Below are 19,781 nucleotides of genomic sequence, written 5' to 3' on the forward strand. Positions count from 1 at the left end.
GAGTTTGGGGCACCTTCTTTCTGTACACATTTCAGAGAGGAAGGGAGAGGGGGAGAGAGAAACATCAACGACGAGAATCCCTGGTCGGCCGCCTGCTGCACGCCCCCTATTGGGATTGAGCCCGAACCCCCGGCGTGTGCCTGGCGGGGAATTGAACGGAGGCCTCCCGGGACATAGGTCAACGCTCAACCCCTGAGCCACTCGGGCTGGGCCTGAGGCCTCTCTATTGTGAAGAAAAGGGGAAGCGTGATTGCCCATAGTTCCAGGGAACCTTCCCAGGAGGGCCAGCTGCTCCTGCAGGGCCTGGCCTGGGAGGAGCCGGTGCCACTGTCCACGCTCCGGAGGCCGCAGACTGCGGACAGAACCCGCTGACCAGCCCTCCCAGGACAGGGCCAGGAGGGTGTCGGGCTGCAGGTGGGCCAGGTTCAGACCCAGCGGGTGCCCCACCTCTGCCCGGGCCCCGCCCCAGCCTTCATTCCCCAGGCGGTGGCGGAGGCGGGAAGAGGAAGAGGAAGTGCCAGGGCACAGCCGCCTCACAAGTGCTTGGTAAACAAGTGACAGAAAACCCAGACTAGCCAGCGCAGCCGCAGAGCGAGGTACCGCCAGGCGGAGGCGCTTCAGGGGGCGCAGGCCCCACGCGACCCTCCCTGAGGTCTCCGTCGCCTGAGGACCAGGTTCCACGCAGGTGCTGAGCCCTGCGGTGGCCCCACCAGCACCGTGGGGCTCAGTGGTCAGTGCCGGAGGGGCAGGCCTGAGCTAAAGGGGTGAGGTTACACGCAGGCTCTGACTTCCAAGCTGGACGGCAGCTCCGAGGCCTGCGGGACCCGTCCCTGGGCAGCATGGCCCTCGCGCTCCTGCCTCTGCTCCTGGGGTGACAGCCGGGCGGGAAGATGGCTGCAGGGCCTGGTGTCCCCGAGGTCTGTGCACTTTCTCAGTCAAGGCTTTCTCACCACAAGATCAGGAGAAACTGAGGCAGGCCGACCCGCCTCCCAGTGTCTGGGAGGTGAGAGCTGGGATTGGGTTAGGGATCGACTTTACTGAGACACATATGTACACGCGTGTTACACACACAACACACCCGTGGGTAAGACCGGACCCTCGTGATCCAAGAATATAAAAGCACCGTGAGACGCCCCTCCCCCCGGCCGCCGAGGCCCGGCCTTTGCTGCCCTGGCCTTCCTGGGGGCTTCCGGGCGGCGGGGGTTCACTTCCCAGGGCACAGGTCAGCCCAACTCTGTTCATAACTTGGCCAGCAAGTTTTCCCCCCTTTTCAATGCCCTCCCACCCCCCACTCCACTGCGAAGTCCTCGAGGGGTCCTGGGCCCGAGAAGCCGGGCACCGCAGAGGGGGGCCAGTGCCCCTCACACAGGGACTTTCTCGATCACGCCCTCGGCGACCTGGACTTCGTCCCCCTGCACGGTGACCGACGCTGCCTGACCACACATGTGCTGGTGGTCCTTCCAGTCCTGCAGGGAGAGGCACCGTTACAGGAGCTGCCCCCTGGCAGCAGCCAGGAGTCTCCGCCGAGGCCGCAGCCGGGGCGCTGTGTGCCCAGCCTCGCCCACCTGCATCTGAGGGACGAGCGCCCAGGCCAGCAACCAGGAGGAGCCTTCAGACACCGAGACCCTGGAAGGCGTCCAGGGATCTAACGGAACGATGTCTGTGCAGCCCGGCTGGTGCGGCTCAGTGGCTGAGGCCGGTTGATTCTCGGTCGGGGCATGTGCCTGGGTTGCGGGCTGGATCCCCAGCGTGGGGCGTGGGGCGTGCAGGAGGCAGCCGATTGATGATTCTCTCTCATCACTGATGTCTCTCTCCCCCTCTCCCTTCCTCTCTGAAATCAATAAAAATACATTAAAAAAAATAATGCCCTTCAAGGGAATACTTGTATCTGTGGTGCTGCCACAGCGCGGTTTATAATCGCAACGATGAAAACCGCAGCTGGAGCCAGGGGGCGGCGGAGGCTGGGGTTCCCGGGAGGACGGGGAGGGCGCTGAGCGAGACCCCAGCACCCTCACCCCCAGGTGGGCATGGAGCCTGGACCAGGGCTTGCAGGAGGCTGGACGCCAGGGAAGCCGACGTGGCCTGGCACAGGGCGAGGTGAGGGTGTGGTACCCAGTGACGTGACGGGAAGGCACTGGACACGCACTCCTGGAGGAACAGGAGCCGGTGCCTGCCCCCCGGACGGGGTTCCCAACGGAGATGCGTGGGCTGAGCTGTCCTGCCCTCACGTCCTACGGGTGCTGTGAGCAGGCTCCGGCCTCCCCCCCACTGCCCCCGGGCCCAGGAAGCCCCTGCCCTGCCACGTGCCACACCCACACGGCCCTGCTCGGTCGCCCACCCGAGGACTTCTGGTGAGAACGGACAGTGCTTGGGCCCCACGGGTGCGTCCCTGGCCGGGGGAGGCTGAGTGACACGCGTAGCTGTGTGGCCCGTCCTCCCACCACCATCTTCCTTTGTAGAAATCCCCAAACAGGCCGAGGAGAGAGCAGGCAGGGCCCGGCGAGGTGGCCTCGAGGCCCCGGGAAAACACCCATTTAACCTCTTTCGATGGAAGGCCGAACGGTGGGAATAGACACAGGGGCCCTGGGCTGGGGCGCTGACCACAAGGCCGAAGGCCACGGTGAGCAGCCCCCTGCCGGCCCCCCGCCCCCCCCGCCCCGTGGGGAGGCAGCCTACCTTGCGCTGGCAGAAGGTGGAGCAGTAGTTGACCTTGTGGCAGCCGGTGCACTCGCTCAGGGCCTCCCGGCCGCAGTTGACACAGGACTGCTGCAAGGACAGGGCCAGTCAGTGCCGGGCGACAGGGAAACCAGTGCGGGCACAGACGGGAGGGCCGGGGCCGCCCCCACGCCCACACCCATGCCCGCCACCTCCAGGGCAGCTGGTCCCGCTTCCGCCGCACGCAGAGGACCAAGGCTGGGGACAGAATTCTCCATGGGCGGTGACAGGCCTGGGCCGGACATGGGGGGCTGGCCTGAAGGGCTGGGGGGTCAGCAGATGCTGAGCGGCCCACACCGCGCCCAGCCCTCCAGCCATGAGGCTCCCTGAAATGTACATTTTGTGTAAATTACAGGGTTGGAGCTTTTCTCTCTGATCAGCTGAGGGCCGCACATAGGGTCGCCAGCCTGACCCTGGCGGACCTCAGTTGGCACGATCGGGTGACACTGCGGACACCAGCCCTGATGTCAGCTCCAAGCGCAAGCGCAACAGGCAGCAGACGGGCACACGCTAGAACAGGATGTCAAACTCGCAGGCCGCATGCGGCCCAGCCAGTGTAACGGTTCACAAGAAACATGTTAAGTCCTGGCTGGTCTGGCTCAGTGGATAGAGCGTCGACCTGCGGACTGAAGGGTCCCAGGTTCAATTCCGGTCAAGGGCATGTACCTCCGTTGCAGGCTCCTCCCTGGCCGGGGCCCTGGTCAGGGCGCATTCAGGAGGCAACTAATTGATGTGTCTCTCTCACATTGATGTTTCTGTCTCTTTCCCTCTCTCTTCCACTCTCCCTAAATATCAATGGAAAAGTAACCTCGGGTGAGGATGAATTAAAAAAAATTTTTTAATAAAAATTTCATAACTTAATTTTTACAATATCCTGTTAGACATCAATAACAAACTACAACGTTTGCTAATGACTGATTACTATAACTGTGTTGCATTCATTTCCCTTACGCGCCTTACCTGCAGGCGCACCATTTCTCTCCACTAACACTAGCGGCGAATATTTTAGCAGCCGATGGCCACCTCATTAGTCTCGGACTGACTTGTTGGGTGTGCGCAACAGGAAAGATTTCGCTTTCGGAGAACAAGAAAAATAGGTTTATTTGCGTGACGCTTATTCCTTTGTGCAGTTTTTCAGTGTCTGGTAAGTGAATGTTCAAGAAAAAGTATTAACTTTTATTACAATGTTCTATTATGTGAACGATGACTCATTTGTTCCAGCCCTTTGCTTTCAGCATGTCTCTGTCGGAATAAACCTACGTTTCTGTGAAAATGGAAGCTTTTGTTTTTCTGCGGCCACGTACACTGACACCTGTTTGTTTGGCCCGTGTGAGCCTGTGGGTTTGACGGGCTTGCTTTAGGACCTGTCTGTGCCCACCAGCCCTGCACGCGGGAGCTCCCCAGCAAGCCGCCCGGTTTCTGTTCTGAACTTCAGCTTCCTTCTTCGCAGAAGGCTATATTTAACACACGAACGCTTCCACTCCGAAAACCACCGTGGGAGCTCGCATCACCCGGGTCCACGTGCCCCCGGCCCGGACTGTTCATGACGAAACCTGACGGGGGGCGGGCGGAAGGAGCCTGCAGGAGGGAGGGTTCCGCAGGGAGAGCGGGTCTGCTGGCCGGGGAGCAGAGGTGGAGGCACCGGCCCGGGATACCCCCCACGGAGGCTGTGGTGCAGCCCCAGCCACGCGGCCACACGCTGGACCTGTGCCCTGCCGGCCAAGGGCACCGCTCTCCTGCCCGTTTCATCGGCTGCGCTGATTACACACATGGATGCGGCGGCCACGTCGGCGCTGTGACAATCTCTTGAGTGGTCCGGCTGCGCTAAACGGGGCCTTTTAAGTTCCAGTCGCGGGGAGCAGGCCGTCCAGGGCCACCCAGCCCTGCGTGTGCCCTCGGTCATGGGGCCGGGCGAGGTCTCGCCCTCCGACCCCGCGGCCTCCCGTCCCGGCCGCATCTGCACACCCAGACTCTCGGAGGACAGGAGGACAGTGTGGCGGGCTCCTCACGAGCTCCCCTCTGGTCACCAGGGTTTGCCCGTCCAACCCCGACTCCTTCCAACGTCACGTCAACCAGAAGTGCCTGTGACGACAGGTCCTTCCACGGTGTGGGCCCAGGGACGGAAATTCACTCGCGACTGGCTGTCATTCATGTCGCCGCAAGCCCCCAACAGGCCACTCAGCACGACCGACCGCAGGAAACGCTTGGACCACGTGCGTCCTTGCCTGCCTGGCCGTGCCTGCTTCCCCCAGGTCACTGCTGTCGCCGTGTTCCAGGGACGTGGGGTCTTCTCCCTCGTGGGGGGCTTCTCCCTCGTGCCTACGGCCCCCAGGCCCCCAAGGCCGCTGGAGGGAGCCTCCGAGGGGTGAAGTCTCCCCCAAGAGCCTCCCTTTCGCAGGAACACGGCGCTGAGGGTGGCCGGCTCTCACCACATGGGCGTGACCGTTGGGGGGCGGGGGGCCAGGTCTGTGCACCGGCAGGTGCTGGGCCCACGTGTCGGGCAGGGGTGGCTCGGCCTGACAGGGGTGAGGACCTACCATCTCGGGGCCTCCGTGCTCAGCTTTCAATAAAAATAGTTCTTTTTGATTGAATTTCCTGGGCGACATTGGGTTCAGGTGAACAATTCTACACGAAATCACCTGTGCATTGTCCTGTGTGTTCACCAGCCCAGGTCAAGGCTCCTCCATCACCATTTATATTCACCCCTTTACCCTTGTCTACCCCCCCACCCCCCGGCAGTCACCACACTGTCTGTGCCCATGAGTCCATACGTTGTCTAAGAACGACACGTCGTAGCCCGGCCGGCGTGGCTCAGTGGCTGAGCCTCGACCTGTGAACCAGGAGGTCACGGTTCGGTTCCCAGTCAGGGCACAGGCCGGGGGTGCGGGCTGGATCCCCAGTGGGGGGCGTGCAGGAGGCAGCCGTTCCATGGTTCTCTCTCATCATTGATGTTTCCATCTCTCCCTCCCTCTCCCTTCCTCTCTGAAATCAATAAAAAAACATTTTTTTAAAAAGAGAACACGTTGTATCTACAGCCCAAGAGAAAGGCCTGTGACAGCCCAGCCATTTCAAAGGCTGGGGCTCCAGCGGGGGGGTCGGCTGAACCCCTCCTCACAGGCTGAGCCGCCTGGCTGAGGGTTTCAGAGAAACATGGAGCAGCCTTCCAGGGTGGGGCCTGGCTGCTCCAGGGGCACAGGGCCGCACCCACCTGGGCCTGGGCCCGGGCCCCTAGGAAGAAGAGGCTGAGCTGTGGCTGCTCCCTCGTGGGAACGGCACCCAGCAGCTGCTCCCGCCCCACCCGGGGAAGCAATCTGTGTCCGCTCACCCCTGGAGAGTGTTGGAGGGCAGCAGGAAGGAAGATGTGGAACTAGGAGTGGAGAGTGTTCCCCTTTTGTTTCCTCGCCGGCCCCAAGTCCAGATCCCAGCGCAGCGGGCGCCCTCAAACCCGAGCTCCACCTGCCCCTCCGGCCATCTGTCCGTCTGGCCAGCGTCCCCAGGTGGGAACGGCAGTGTCCCCACACTCGGCGCTCAGCAGCCTGGGCGAGGGGGGCTGGGAACGATTCGGGGTCATTCTACTAGTGAGTAAGGGCCCAAGTGTCTGTTTCCCAACTCACGCTCCTCCGCACAACCTGAGCCAGAGACGCACCGGGACCGCCCCCCTCCCCTGCAGGACGGGCAGCCCCGATGCAGCACGAGGGAGCAGCCCCACAGTGTCCCCTGCACCTCAGGGTCCCTCATCGCCGCCCTTTAAAACAACCCCCAGGGCTCGCTTCGGCAGCACATGCACTAAAACTGAACGGTACAGAGGAGATCAGCCCGGCCCCTGCGCAAGGACAACACGCAAATTCATGAAGCGTTCCCTATTAAAAAAGTAATAATAATCCCCGCAGCCCTCGCCAGCGGCTCAGTGGTGAGCGTCGGCCCATGAACCAGGAGGTCACAGTTCATTTCCGTCAGGGCACGTGCCGGTTGTGGGCTCGGTCCCCGTAGGGGGCGCGCGCAGGAGGCGGCTGATGGGTGTTCCTCTCATTGATGTTTCTCTCTCTCTCTCTCTTTCCCTCTCTTACTCACTCTTGCTCTCGCTCTCCCTCTTCCTTCCTCTCTCTCTAAAAATCAATAAAGACGTATTTTAAACATTAGGGCTAGGACAGTGCTTAGGAACACCTAACGCAGAGGAGGTAAGTGGTAAGCGATCAGTTACTCGGCGGCTCAGCGCCTCTGCCCAGGCCGTGCAGAGAGCAAGCGCGGCCGCTGTCGTGGCTGGGCCAGAGCCACTGCGTCGGGCAGACCCTCTCAGACATCCCGGACGTAACACACAGAGACGTGAAGGGGAAAGCCCGACAGCAGGTGGGGGTGCAACCTGGCAGAAGGAACCACAGGGCGCGGGGCTGCAGCTCCAGCAAGAGGCCAGGGGTTCCCCTAAAACCCAGAGGGCCCGGCGTCCGGATGTGTCCGGCGGGGGGACGGCACAGACCACCCGAAGGAAGGGGGAGAGGACCTGCCAGGCATCGGACCGCTTCCCGGGACCAACCCCACAGTGCTGGGGGGAGGAAGAGACTCCAACCATCTCCACCACGCACAAGCCAGCGTCCAACAAACCGCCGGAAATGACCAGGCGCAGGAAGGAGAGCGTGGCCACAGCCAAGGAGCCGAGCAGGTCCCAGGCACAGACCCGGGGGCCCCGCGCCAGGTCAGCTGAGGAGGCAGGAACACGCTCAGCGCACTGGAGGCAACGGGGGCCACCGTGTGGCAGCAGGGACGCGAGCGCAACGGGACCACACGGGACAGCCCTGCAGGTGGTGCACCTGCTCCTCAGCCAGAAGACGAAGCCCCCAGTATCCCCCAGCGTGGGGGCAGGTAAGTTCTCCCGGGGGGAATGATGCGGGGGGGGGGGGGGTGGCGCAGAGGAGGGGGGACCAGAGGGGGGCGACGCAGAGGAGGGGGGCCCAGTGGAAGGACAACACGGGGGGGGGGGCAGCGCAGAGGAGGGGGGACCAGAGGGGGGCGACGCAGGTCCCGGCACAGGCAGGTCACACGGGTGCCGGGACCGGGCCTGGTACTTTCTCTACGAGCATCTTTGCCACAGAAACGGCCACCATGTCACTCACTGCCCGAAGGCCATTTCGCTGTAAAAAGAAACTAAACAACTGGCTCACAGCTCGCTTTCTGTTTGGTCGGCTGGTTTCATTTCTCCGTGGAGGCAGGTGCCTGGTCCGGCTCCACGCACCAAGCGGCTGTCACTTTGGTTTCATTTCTCCGCCGGGAGCTCAGCCACTCCCGTTTTCATGTTATTGATAGTCTCAGCCCCACGGGGTCCACGCTGCAGGGTCCACGCTGCTGGGGGGTCCACGCTGCAGGGTCCACGCTGCTGGGGGGTCCATGCTGCTGGGTCCACGCTGCGGGGGGTCCACGTTGTGGGGGAGTCCATGCTGCTAGGTCCACGCTGCTGGGGGGTCCATGCTGCTGGGGGATCCACGCTGCAGGGGGTCCACGTTGTGGGGGAGTCCATGCTGCTGGGTCCACGCTGCGGGGGGTCCACGTTGTGGGGGAGTCCATGCTGCTAGGTCCACGCTGCTGGGGGGTCCACGCTGCTGGGGGATCCACGCTGCAGGGGGTCCACGTTGTGGGGGAGTCCATGCTGCTGGGTCCACGCTGCTGGGTCCACGCTGCTGGGTCCATGCTGCTGGGGGGTCCACGCTGCGGGGGGTCCACGTTGTGGGGGAGTCCATGCTGCTGGGTCCACGCTGCTGGGTCCACGCTGCAGGGTCCACGCTGCTGGGGGGTCCACGTTGTGGGCGAGTCCATGCTGCAGGGTCCACGCTGCGGGACATGCTGGTGGCGCCTTCCTAGAGCGAGTGCTCATCCACAGGACACTGGTGCCAAGACTTGGTTTTTCATTTTAAAACCCACCACCCAGGGGGCCTGAGGGCACAGAGCCGAACCCACGTTATTTGGGTGAATAATTATAAATCTTTTGGGCCTTGAGCTTTTCTCTTTCCCTAAAGCTCGGCATTCGGCAGGGATTAGTGGGAACTGTACGCACATATTGTGATCCGCGCCCAGGGCCGTGTAGATAGAGTGGAAGGGAGGAGGGCAGAGGGAGCGGGAGAGGGAGAGAAACCGCGATGGGAGAGAAGCACACGGACCGGCTGCCTCCCGAACATGGCTCTGCGCCGGGACTGAGCCCGCACCGGAGGTCCGTGCCCTGGACCGGAACCAAACCCGGGACCCCTCGGTGTGCAGCCCGACACTCTGACCACTGGGCGACCGGCCAGGGCTGGAATGGTATTTTTTAAGTATTTTAAAATTCTCTCTCTTCATGGGTAGAAGCAATGTTTTTCTTCCTTGAAGACAAATTAATCACCATGGCGCCCGGCGGGTACGAGACTTATGGGGCGACGCCTGATGGGTACAGCAATGCCTAACCACTGAGCCCCCCAGGAGTCAGTGTAATGTCATCGTCACTGTAACTGAGAGTGAAACATTTTTAAAGGAAAACAGTTAATCACACGTTAAGAAGTCATTTAGGAAATTAAAAACCGTAAAAGCTCTTCTATCCTTTGACCTATAAGAAGTAGAAATAAGTGAAAACGTTTTCTTGCATAGAATTTTTTTTCTTAGGAAATTCGATGGAAGCAAGTCAATCTGACTTTTGCTTGCACACCCCACGCACACTTGCTCTGCGTGAGAAGGGGCGGGACCACGCTGCTCACCACGTTCCCTGAGTCTGACTCGTCTCTGGCCACACCAGGCGTGGCCCCCACACAGGCGTTGCCCCCCGCGGTTCCGCGCCCCACGTTACCTCCTTGCGCTCGGCGTCCGCCTGCACCCGGGCCTGGGCCGCGGCGGCCTCGCGGTAGGAGCTGGCCTGCTTGGCTTGCTCGAACAGCGTCTTCAGCTGCTGGGCCGTGCTGAGCAGGGAGTTGACCATCTCCTCCAGGTACAGCCAGCTCCGCGGCTCCGACAGCTCCAGCCCGTTGACCACGGCGGGCGAGACGGCCTTGGCGGGGTGGGAGGGCGGGACCGCCAGGGCCGGCAGGGAGGTCAGCACTGGAAGGTCGGGAAAGCAAGACACAACCAGCATCAGTGCGCTCCCCGCTCCCCAGTGCCATCCGAACCTCATCCACGAGCGGAACGCAGGGCGGTCAGCGGCTGAATGCCGCGGGGCCTGCCCCTCAATGCTCTGGACTTGGGGTCACTCGGGGTCTCCTAGCTCCACGGCCCAGGAGGGCGGCTGGACATTTGGTGACAGACACAAACCGCGAGCAAAACGCACCGGGCAGGGCGGCCGAGGGGACAGCGAAGGGGAGGAAGGGCTCCAGCAGGAGCCTCACTACAGGGAACCTCAAGACCCGGGCGGGGCCTCTGCTGGGAGCCCCTGACAGGAAACACGCACATCACAGGGGACACCTGGGACTCAGCGTCAGCACAGCCACCTTGGCTTAGAGGCGAGTGACGAAGCCCAGGCCGGGGTGGCTCTGCTGGCCGGAGCGCCATCCCTTACACCAAAGGGTCACAGGTTCGATTCCCACTCATGGCACATACCTAGGTTGTGGGTTCGATACCCGGTCGGGGACATGCGAGAGATAACTGATCGATGTTTCTCTCTCTCCCTTCCTCCTTGGGTAAGGATAAATGCAAAACCCTCACTTTTATTTGTTTTTATTGTTCTTTTTTAATCCTCACCTGAGGATATTTTTCCATTGATTTTTAGAGAGAGTGGAAGGGAGGCAGAGAGACAGAGAGAGAAACATCGATGTGAGACACATTGACAGGCTGCCTCCTGCACGTGCCCCGACCGGGCTGGGGAACCGGCAACCGAGGCACATGCCCTTGACCAGAAATCGAACCCTCGGCCCTGGGTCGGCGGGCTGACGCTCTGACCACGGAGCCAAAGCAGACGCCACAGCAGCAGGGCAAAAACCTCCATTTGAAGGCGAGCAGTTGGAGGCGTGGAGTCCGCGGCGGCCCTGGCTGCAGGGAGCCCTGGGCGTCTGTGGTCGCACCGATCAGGACGAGAGAATTAAGGCTTCTCAGTTCAGAGGAGAAAGTTACAAAGACGGGAGGGAAGGGAACCAGGACCCTGTGGTTTCTGTGCTTTGGGCGATGCGGGGACTCAACACACAGCCTGGGGCGGAGCCCCCCAGCAGCAGGGTCCGGGGGCTGCCGGGGGTCCACACCCAGCCCTCCAGAGAGAGCACCCGTGGGAGCACGCGCCCCCTCCTGGTGCACGCACTCCCCACCTGCCGTCACTGGACGTGGGTGCTGGGGCAGGACCAGCAGCTCCAGCCACGGACCGGACCAGGCCTCGGCTTTGCAGCACCATCCCCGCGAGGAGGGTCAGGACCAGACCCCCGACCCGAGCCCCCGGCACCCACGGTGCCAGAGGCCGGGAGCTTGGACAGCAGGCAGACCTGGGGCAGTGCAGGAGCAGCGACAGGAGGAGGCGGGAGCCCGTGAGAGCAGCCACCGGTCCCGGCCTCCAGGCAGCTACCGCGGGCGTGCGCTGACCCGGGGAGGGCTCAGCTCGCCACCCAGGCCCAGCCCAGGCCCTCACCCGGCCCGGGAGCCAGAGGTGCTGCCGGGGGAGGGGCAGAAGCAGCGTGATGTAAGGGGGGAGATTTGCAGGGGAAAAGGGGGAATGGAACGAGCGAGGGAGACTGAGGCCACGCTTTATAGAACTGCGGCCTCGTCTGTGGGCGAGGCCCCTTCACGGTACGGAACGTGCCGGTCCTCGTGGGGGAAGGTGACCCGGGCTGCTTGGGTCACACGGTCTCCGTACACACGCGTGCCCAGGTCCTCATAAAACCCTGTGACAAACGGGGTGGGCACGGCCCCGACCCGAGGCATCAGCAGACAAAGCCAAGCACGCCCTCCTTCATGCAGGATCCCTGCCAAAGCAGCGGCTCCGAGGCCAGCCGCCTGCGCACGCGGGAGCCGTCCAGACTGACCTATTTTGGGGTGCGCCGTGGGCAACGCAGCTTCCGGGAAGGGCGCGACCTGGCAGCTGTCCTGGTACCCAGGGTAGTGAGGCTCCGCGTGGCCGACCCGGCACGGGGGCTGCACGCCCGCCTCTTGCACTGCAGCGAGAAAGGAGGGCGCTCGTGACCGGCCGCGCAGACATGGCCCGGCCGCGCGTCCCCCGGGGCAGCTCCCGCCACGCGTGGCAGCGGCCCGAGACGGGCGGGTCTAACCTGTGCCGGTGACGGGACTGGGACGCAGCAAAGGTTAGTTCCCAGGGTCCCTTCCCCAGCGCGGCTGCTAGCACATACACTGCACCCGTGGTCACGCGTGTCCCCACAGGCCAGCGCTGGACTAGAGCGGGCTTGGCAGCTGTGAGCTTTTCAGGTGGCCTGGTCCTGCCCCGCTCATCACCCCCCCTCACTGCCCCCCCGAGCTCCCTACGCCCCCAGCTCATGCCTCCGGGTGCCACATGGCTCCCAACCAACGGAACTCCCTGCCCGAGGCCCCTCCAGGTGCCGGCGGCCGGCGAGGCGCGTGCGGGTCAGGCGGGGCTAAGACCACTTGCCTGTGGCTCCCGCGAAGACGTCCCCCTGGGCCGGACTCTCGGAGATGACAGCCGTGGCCTCCACAGTGGACGCCCGGTCGAAGGCCAGTGCGCCAGAGGTAGTGATCTGTCCTGAGGGGGTCACAGTGACTGCAAGGGCAGAGGCGGGTTTACCGCTCGGCGGGGCCTCAGGACCCCAGGAGCCCGGCCGGCGGGGACACCACGCGTGCTGCAGACTCCTCCGCGGACCCGTGAGAAATGGACCGGCACCTGGGGGAGACCTGGGGCTGCCCACAGAGGCAGGCAGGGCAGGGAGGGGCAGCGGGGGCCAGAGTGCTGACAGCAGCGTGCGCGGGGAGGAGGGAAGCGTGTCCAGGACTCACAGGTGGTGGCGGCCGTGGCCGGGAGCAGCGTGATGTTCTTGGGGGCCTCCTTCTTGCCCGGGGCTGCGGGCAGCTCGTTCTCCTTCTTGCGCCGCTTATAGGGGACAAAGAGCCGGACTGGGCCGCTCTGCGGGGAGCACAGACGGGCGCTGGCGTGAGCGCGGCTCACGCTGTCCACGGGTTAAGTGGGGCCCGGCTCACGCTGTCCACGGGTTAAGTGGGGCCCGGCTCACGCTGTCCACGGGTTAAGTGGGGCCTGGCTCACGCTGTCCACGGGTTAAGTGGGGCCCGGCTCACGCTGTCCACGGGTTAAGTGGGGCCCGGCTCCGCTGTCCACGGGTTAAGTGGGGCCCGGCTCACGCTGTCCACGGGTTAAGTGGGGCCCGGCTCCGCTGTCCACGGGTTAAGTGGGGCCCGGCTCCGCTGTCCACGGGTTAAGTGGGGCCCGGCTCCGCTGCCCATGGGTTAAGTGGGGCCCAGCTCACGCTGTCCATGGATTAAGTGGGGCCTGGCTCCGCTGTCCACGGGGCCAGCAGGAGGCAAGCTGCACTCAGAACCCCCTCTCTGTTGGCCCCCAATTCCTTCCAAGGATGGGAAAGACCAGGGGTGGGCAAACTTTTTGACTCGAGGGCCACAATGGGTTCTTAAACTGGACCGGAGGCCGGAACAAAAGCATGGATGGAGTGTTTGTGTGAACTAATATAAATTCAAAGTAAACATCATTACATAAAAGGGTACGGTCTTTTTTTTTTTAGTTTTATTCATTTCAAACGGGCCGTAGTTTGCCCACGGCTGGGAAAGACACTTTCGAAGGAACACAGGAGAGTCAGGTCACCCTACGGAACATCCAGGAAGCCCAAGAAAACAAGGGGACCAGGCAAAGGAGAGGGACCGCAGGCCCTTGGTCCCAATGCAGGGAGGAGGCACCGCGGTCACCAACCAACAAGAAACCCCGGGGAGCAGTGACACCAGGAAAACGGGGAAGGTAGCGGGAGCTCCGTGGGGAGGCCCGGCCGATGGCTGCGTGGGAGAGGCCCAGGCCTCAGGGACGCGGTCTCGCGAGTTCCCGAGCCCCAGGAAGGGCCACACCTGCTCGGTGTGCGGAGGGGCCTGGGCTGACCTTCTCGGCCGCCAGCTGGGGAGCCTGGCTTTGGAGTCTAGAGCTTCTATCTGGTTCCCTTGGCAGTTTCCACGTCTTTATGAAGACTCCCCTCTGACGAGACACCGTCATTAAAAGTGCCTGCCCCGGACGGGTGCTCGGCTGGCCGGAGCGTCATCCATACACCAAAGGATTTGGGTGTGATTCCCAGTGAGGGCACATGTGAGAGGCAACCGATTCTCTCTCTCCCTGTCTCTCTCTCCCTCTCCCTTCCTCTCTCTGAAATGTAATAAAGTTGTTTGTTTGTTTTTTAAGTGTCTGGGCCTGGCCAGTGTAGCTCCGTGGTTGAGCACTGACCCATGAACCAGGAGATTCCCGGTCAGGGCACATGCCCATTGTTGTGGGCTCAATCCCCAGTGGGGGGCGTGCAGGAGGCAGCCGATCAGTGATTCTCTCTCATCACTGATGCCTCTATCTCTCTTTCCCTCTCTGTCTCTGAAATCAATAAAAATTTGTTTTAAAAGTGTCTGGTTTGGGGGTTCAGCTTTCCATTATCTCAAGATGCTTCCTCTGATGTTCCCCTAACCACCGTTCCGGGGCCGAGCACGTGCCCAGCCACGCCATCGATCGATCCCCAGAGTAAAGTTTGAAAACGGAATTTGAGCAGGAAACTGGTCTGAAGGGTTGCCGGGGACACGGGGGGCGGGGGGGGGGGGGGGGGAGGAGGGGGCACACGCCCAAGACCAGTAAGGACAACCTCTGTGCAGGGCAGAGGAAGGCGGAGGGGCGCCAGGGCCGCCAGGCGCTTGACCTCCGCACTCACCAAGGTCATGTCGTCGCAGCAGGCGGCACAGGTGCAGGAGGCCGCGTGAGGGTTCAGGATCCCGTCCTGGAATCAGAAAGTGCCGCGACCCGTCAGACTGCCCTGAACGTGAGCTGTCCGTAAAGACAAGATCCTGCGCCTTCCAGAACCTTCCCTCCGCTCCCTCCACGATGCTGATGCTGGTGGTCAGATCGACCCTTTTTTCCAGGATGTCGATTCCACAGCATCCTCCCCGTATCAACTCCCAGAAAGCCAGGCTGGGCCAGAAGACGCAGCGCCTCGCCCAGGCCTTCCGCCACTACACGGGCAAACGTCGCCATCGCCCCTGCTCGAAGCATCGGGAGATGAGAGACACAGAGGTGACCACGTGGCTGCCCGAGGGCCTGCCCGCGGTGTGAGCCCAGCCCAGGGTGGGGAGCCGCCCTGATTTGGGGGGGGGGGGGAGGAGCGCACCTGGATGAGGCACTGCAGGGGCCTGCCCGCGGTGTGAGCCCAGCCCGCGGTGGGGAGCCGCCCTGATGCGGGGCAGGGGGGCGAGGAGCGCACCTGGATGAGGCACTGCAGGGGCGGGCCTGCGGTGTGAGCCCAGCCCAGGGTGGGGAGCCGCCCTGATTTGGGGGGCGGGGGGGGGCGAGGAGCGCACCTGGATGAGGCACTGCAGGGGCGGGCCTGCGGTGTGAGCCCAGCCCAGGATGGGGAGCCGCCCTGACGCGGGGCGGGGGGCGAGGAGCGCACCTGGATGAGGCACTGCAGGGGCCGGCCCGCGTAGCGGATGCTCCGCTTCCAGTCCTTGCTGCTGGCTCTCCCGGCCATGGCTTCGAACTCCGTGGGGCTGTACCAGTTCTCCCCCTGCTTGATGCATCGGCCCCGGCCTCCTGGAACGAGGGATGGCGGTTCCCGCCTCCTGCGGGCTGGTCCCGGCCTGCGGGACCTCACCCACTCCTGCGTGGACCCCGGCTGCGGGGCAGATCTGCCCGTGTCTTGGATCTGCAGCCACTGCCCACGCTGCCACGCTGAGCTCGAGGCAGCTGCCCAGACAGAGCCCGCTGCCTCAGGTCCCCATCTGAGCCAGGAACAGGCTCCTCAGTCCCGCCTTTCCCTCGCCTGGGTCACCGCGCTTCCTGGTTCCCCACCACCACCACCCGGACCTCCTGGGGAGCCCGTGACTTCGCCTGTGTCCTTAACTAGTTTGCGGGCCCAAGCGTGCCCTGGGGCTGCCACGCAGGGGTCTCCGACGTGAGGCGGCAGGGCCTGCCTACCTGAGCCCAGCCGGTTCTTGTAGAGGGTGCCGCTGATGTTGCGGCAGCGTACGGGCAGCTCGCTGTCGTACACCGACGGGTCCCAGTTGTACTTGCTGCCCCCTTTCTCTTGCCCGGGCGCCAGGGGGGTGGGAGGAGACTGAGGACCTTGGCACAGAAAGCATTTGGCGGTGAGACCCCGAATGCGCCGGGTGGAACCAGGACGGTCAGTGGCCTCGCTGAGGTCCACGGCGGGTCCCAGGTGGTCCCCACAGCACCGCCCTCCCTCCAGATGAGGCCCCATAGGCAGCTCTTCCTCAGCCCGGAAAAACCCCACTTAATAACACTTGCTGTTCCAGCCCTGGCCGGTGTGGCTCAGTGGATAGAGCATCGGCCTACAGACAGAAAGGTCCCAGGTTCGATTCTGGTCAAGGGCACATGCCTGGGTTGCGGGCTCAGTCCAACTTGCAGGAGGCAGCCAGTCAGTGATTCTCTCTCATCATTGATGTTTCTATCTCTCTCTCCCTCTCCCTTCCTCTCTGAAAGCAATGAACATACGTTTTAAAAAATAACAATAATTGCTATTCCAAACTGACTACAAAAATAAGCAAGTCAACCCCAGGATACACCCCACGGGCTGTGGGGCGGGCGGGCCCGTACCTGGGGTGAGCGGAGCGGCCGGCCCCTTCAGCCCCGTGGTCTCCACGATGCTCCCGTCCGTGTGCACCACGATCAGCGTGGCCTTTTCCGTGTTCAGGCTGTCCCCGATCTGCAGGGCAGTCCTGCCGGACTAGAGGGGAGGGTGCACCCTAAGTCGTCTCGGGGACGGCCGCGGGGGTGTCGCCTGGCGCCCTGGGGCCTGCCCCTGCCGCGAGTCTCTCCCTAATGTCACCACGGGGACGCCTGCCACGTCTCGTGGGTCTCTTTCAAAGATGTCATCAAAACGTAAACGCAGAGCCTACAACGAGGAGAGTCGATGCCGGGCTGCGCGGCCCTGAGTTCACCGGAGGCCGCCCGCCGCAGCTACACAGTCAGCTGCTCCAGAAAAGCCCGAGACAGGCCTCGGCCGACGTCCAGCGGGAAAGCAGGCAGGGCCGGGCCACGGGGGAAACTGGCCCCGGGGGACACCGGGCGCTCCCACCCCAGGGGCCCTGCACGGTCACCTGGCGAGGGGGGCAGGAGCACTGTCCCCTGACCCCGGGGCTCAGAAGGGTCCCTTCACCCACCCACACTGCACAGCTGGTCCCACTGCAGCTCTACCCCCCCCACCCCCCCGCCCCACAGTGACACAGCTAAGGAGGAGGCCGGCGGAGCGGAAGCCCGGGCCTGGGCGGCTAACGGAGCAGCTCACCAGAACGTGGCCCGAGAGCGAGGCGGCGTTGGCCACCGAGGTGGTGAAGACGTTGTCCGCCGAGGCGCCCACGTTGGCCACCGTCACAGTGGTCACCTCTGCAACACAGGAGCCTGACTCAGCGCCATGAGCCCAGGCTCCGCCACCGCCAGGGTGCCCGGCGCGGGGCTGCTCCTCACGCTGGCGCCGTCACACGGAGGCCTCGCCGACATGTCTGGACCACAGCCTGACTGGTCAGTTCTTCCAGGCAGAGGCCGCCCCGCCTCGGGCAGCGCCTTCTGCTGCGGCGAAGAGCCACCCAGGAGAGCCCTTCCTGCGCCCGATGTGCCCGCCCAGCGTCCCGGGCACCACCGCCCGCTCCTGGCCTCTGTCCCCTTTGAGGAGAGAACCATGCAGGTCCACAGCCACGCCCACCAGACAGCAGTGCCACCTGCGTGAGCTCTTCTTGCTCTGCCCTCCCTAGGGGTGGGGGTCGGGGGACCCTCCTGGCCCCACCTCCCCCTTTACTTCCATAGAGCCCGTGTGCGGAGGGAACCCTGTCTGAACACACATTCAAGTCTCAAGGCCACAGAGCAGCCCTCTGCCCAAGGGGCGGCCTCAGGGGCCACCTGGAAACTTCCGAACCTATGTCCCTGGGAACAGAAGGTTTTACGGCTTCAACACACGCAAAACACAACTATAGCCCAGCCAGTGTGGCTCAGTGGTTGAGCATCAGCCTAGGAACCAGGAGGTCACGGTCCCATTCCCGGCCAGGGCACAGGCCCGGGTTGTGGGGCTCAGTCCCCAGTGGGAGGCGTGCAGGAGGCAGCCAACCAGTGATTCTCTCTCATCATTGATGTTTCTATCTCTCTCTCCCACTCCCTTCCTCTTTGCAATCAATAAGAAATATATTTAAAACAAACAAAGAACACAACTATAAAGTTTTGCAGGGAAAAAACATGACATCAATACAACTTTCTGAGGTCACGAAGAGTGACGTCACATCTCTGCGCTCGGAAACGTACGTGCAAAGAGGACAGAAGCCTGAAGAAAAACTTCCCGGTGCGAAACCCCAACGTCGACCGAGTTTAGCAACGAAAGCTGAACCCTGCGCGCCACACAGCCTCCGAGGAGCCTGAACAGACCACACCTAGGCACCGGCGCTGGGCCCCTCGCAGCCCCAGGGCTAAATGGTCACCTATGTGAACACACACACACACACACACACACACACGGACCAGACAGACAAGGCAGGCAGGGCAGGGGTAGGTGCTGAGAAGGTTCTGGAAAGAGCACAGAGTGCGGAACAGCAGGGGGTGGGCTGGCACAAGGAAAAGGGGTTCAGGGAGCAGATGTGCATGCAGAGCCAGGTGTGCAGGGACGACGGGGCACACAGCGGGTGTGAGGCAGGTGCCGGGCTGTCCCTGGGGCTTGTGCAGGGGAGGTGCATGTGGGGGACAGGTGCTTAGGGCAGGCATGTGGGGCAGGTGTGGGATGGTCGGTCCAGGTATGCACGGGCAGGTGTAGGGTGTGGGTGTGCAGGGAGGTGTGCAGGGGCAGGTGCAGGGTGTGGGTGTGCAGGGTGTGGTGTGCGGGCAGTGTGGGTGTGCAGGGGCAGGTGTAGGGTGTGGGTGTGCAGGGAGGTGTGCAGGGGCAGGTGCGGGTGTGGTGTGTGGGCGGTGTGCAGGGTGTGGGTGTGCAGGGAAGTGTGCAGGGGCAGGTGCGGGTGTGGTGTGTGGGCGGTGTGCAGGGTGTGGGTGTGCAGGGAAGTGTGCAGGGGCAGGTGTGGGTGTGCAGGGGCAGGTGCGGGTGTGGGTGTGCAGGGTGTGGTGTGCGGGCAGTGTGGTTGTGCAGGGAGGTGTGCAGGGGCAGGTGTAGGGTGTGGGTGTGCAGGGAGGTGTGCAGGGCGGGTGCGGGTGTGGGTATGCAGGGAGGTGTGCAGGGGCAGGTGCGGGTGTGGGTATGCAGGGAGGTGTGCAGGGGCAGGTGTAGGGTGTGGGTATGCAGGGAGGTGTGCAGGGGCAGGGTGTGGTGTGCGGGCGGTGTGCGCGGGGCAGGTGCGCGGCAGGCGTGCGGGACAGGTGTGAGCTGGCTGTGCGGAGCTCTGTGGGGTGAGGGTGTGGACTGGTCGGTGCGGGGTGCAGGTGTAAGGAGCAGGTGCACGCGGTGCAGGGGTGGACTGTCGGGCGCAGTGCGTGCAGGGAGGTGCGCGCGGGAGGGGCGGGCGGGCGGCGCGGGCCGGCAGCACTTGCCTGCGAAGGCGGCGGCGGCCGCAGCAGCCTCGTCGGGGCCGGGCAGGGCCTCGGCGCCCATGTCCATGTGCCTGGGCTCAGCGGCCATCACCGCCACGGCCGTCACCCGCCGCGTCTCGCGCTCCGCCTGCGAGTCGCCGTCCTCCTCCGAGTCCTCGTCCCTGTGGAGCACCGGCTCGTCGGCCTCGCTGCCCGCCGCGGCCGCGGCCGCCGCCGCCACAGCGGCCGCGGCCGCCACCGCCGCCGCCTCGGCCAGGCCCAGCTGCTTGGCGGCCGCGTCCGAGTCCTCCATCCGGACTCCGCCGAGCCCGCCCGGCCGCGCGGCGAGCCGAGCCGAGGATGCCCGAGCGGAGGCCGAACCGGCACGAAGGGGCCCAGGCGAGCCGAGCCGACGGCCTGGAGTCCGGAACCGAGGGCCGCCGAAGGGGCGCGA

General features: G+C 63.7%; 1 protein-coding gene and 1 non-coding gene across 4 annotated transcripts; one reads left to right on the top strand and one right to left on the bottom strand.

The window, feature by feature from the left end:
• Positions 1-1,016: 1,016 nt before the first annotated feature.
• Positions 1,017-19,731, bottom strand: DEAF1 (DEAF1 transcription factor). 3 transcript variants are annotated; one of them, XR_011472922.1, is made up of 13 exons: positions 19,349-19,731; positions 17,118-17,215; positions 16,427-16,556; positions 15,788-15,934; positions 15,264-15,403; positions 14,529-14,594; positions 12,607-12,733; positions 12,245-12,373; positions 11,667-11,795; positions 9,518-9,765; positions 2,677-2,763; positions 1,566-1,831; positions 1,383-1,466 (listed from the first exon to the last, which is right to left on the bottom strand). XR_011472922.1 is itself a non-coding variant. In XM_070427148.1 (12 exons), the coding sequence occupies exons 1-12, from the start codon at positions 19,638-19,640 to the stop codon at positions 1,362-1,364; spliced, it is 1,701 nt and encodes a 566-aa protein (XP_070283249.1). In that variant the 5' UTR covers positions 19,641-19,724; the 3' UTR covers positions 1,017-1,361. The 3 variants fall into 3 exon arrangements, 1 of the variants encoding a protein (XP_070283249.1); XR_011472921.1 differs by having other exon boundaries at positions 2,677-2,766; positions 19,349-19,730; XM_070427148.1 differs by lacking the exon at positions 1,566-1,831 and having other exon boundaries at positions 1,017-1,466; positions 2,677-2,766; positions 19,349-19,724.
• On the top strand, positions 6,478-6,583 carry LOC139019086 (U6 spliceosomal RNA). The gene has a single exon (XR_011472988.1). It is a non-coding gene; the product is annotated as a U6 spliceosomal RNA (small nuclear RNA).
• Positions 19,732-19,781: the final 50 nt, after the last annotated feature.

This window comes from Myotis yumanensis, unplaced genomic scaffold (assembly GCF_028538775.1).
Source record: "Myotis yumanensis isolate MYYU_CA2020_CCGP unplaced genomic scaffold, mMyoYum1.0.hap1 SCAF_10, whole genome shotgun sequence".
Classification (NCBI taxonomy): domain Eukaryota; kingdom Metazoa; phylum Chordata; class Mammalia; order Chiroptera; family Vespertilionidae; genus Myotis; species Myotis yumanensis.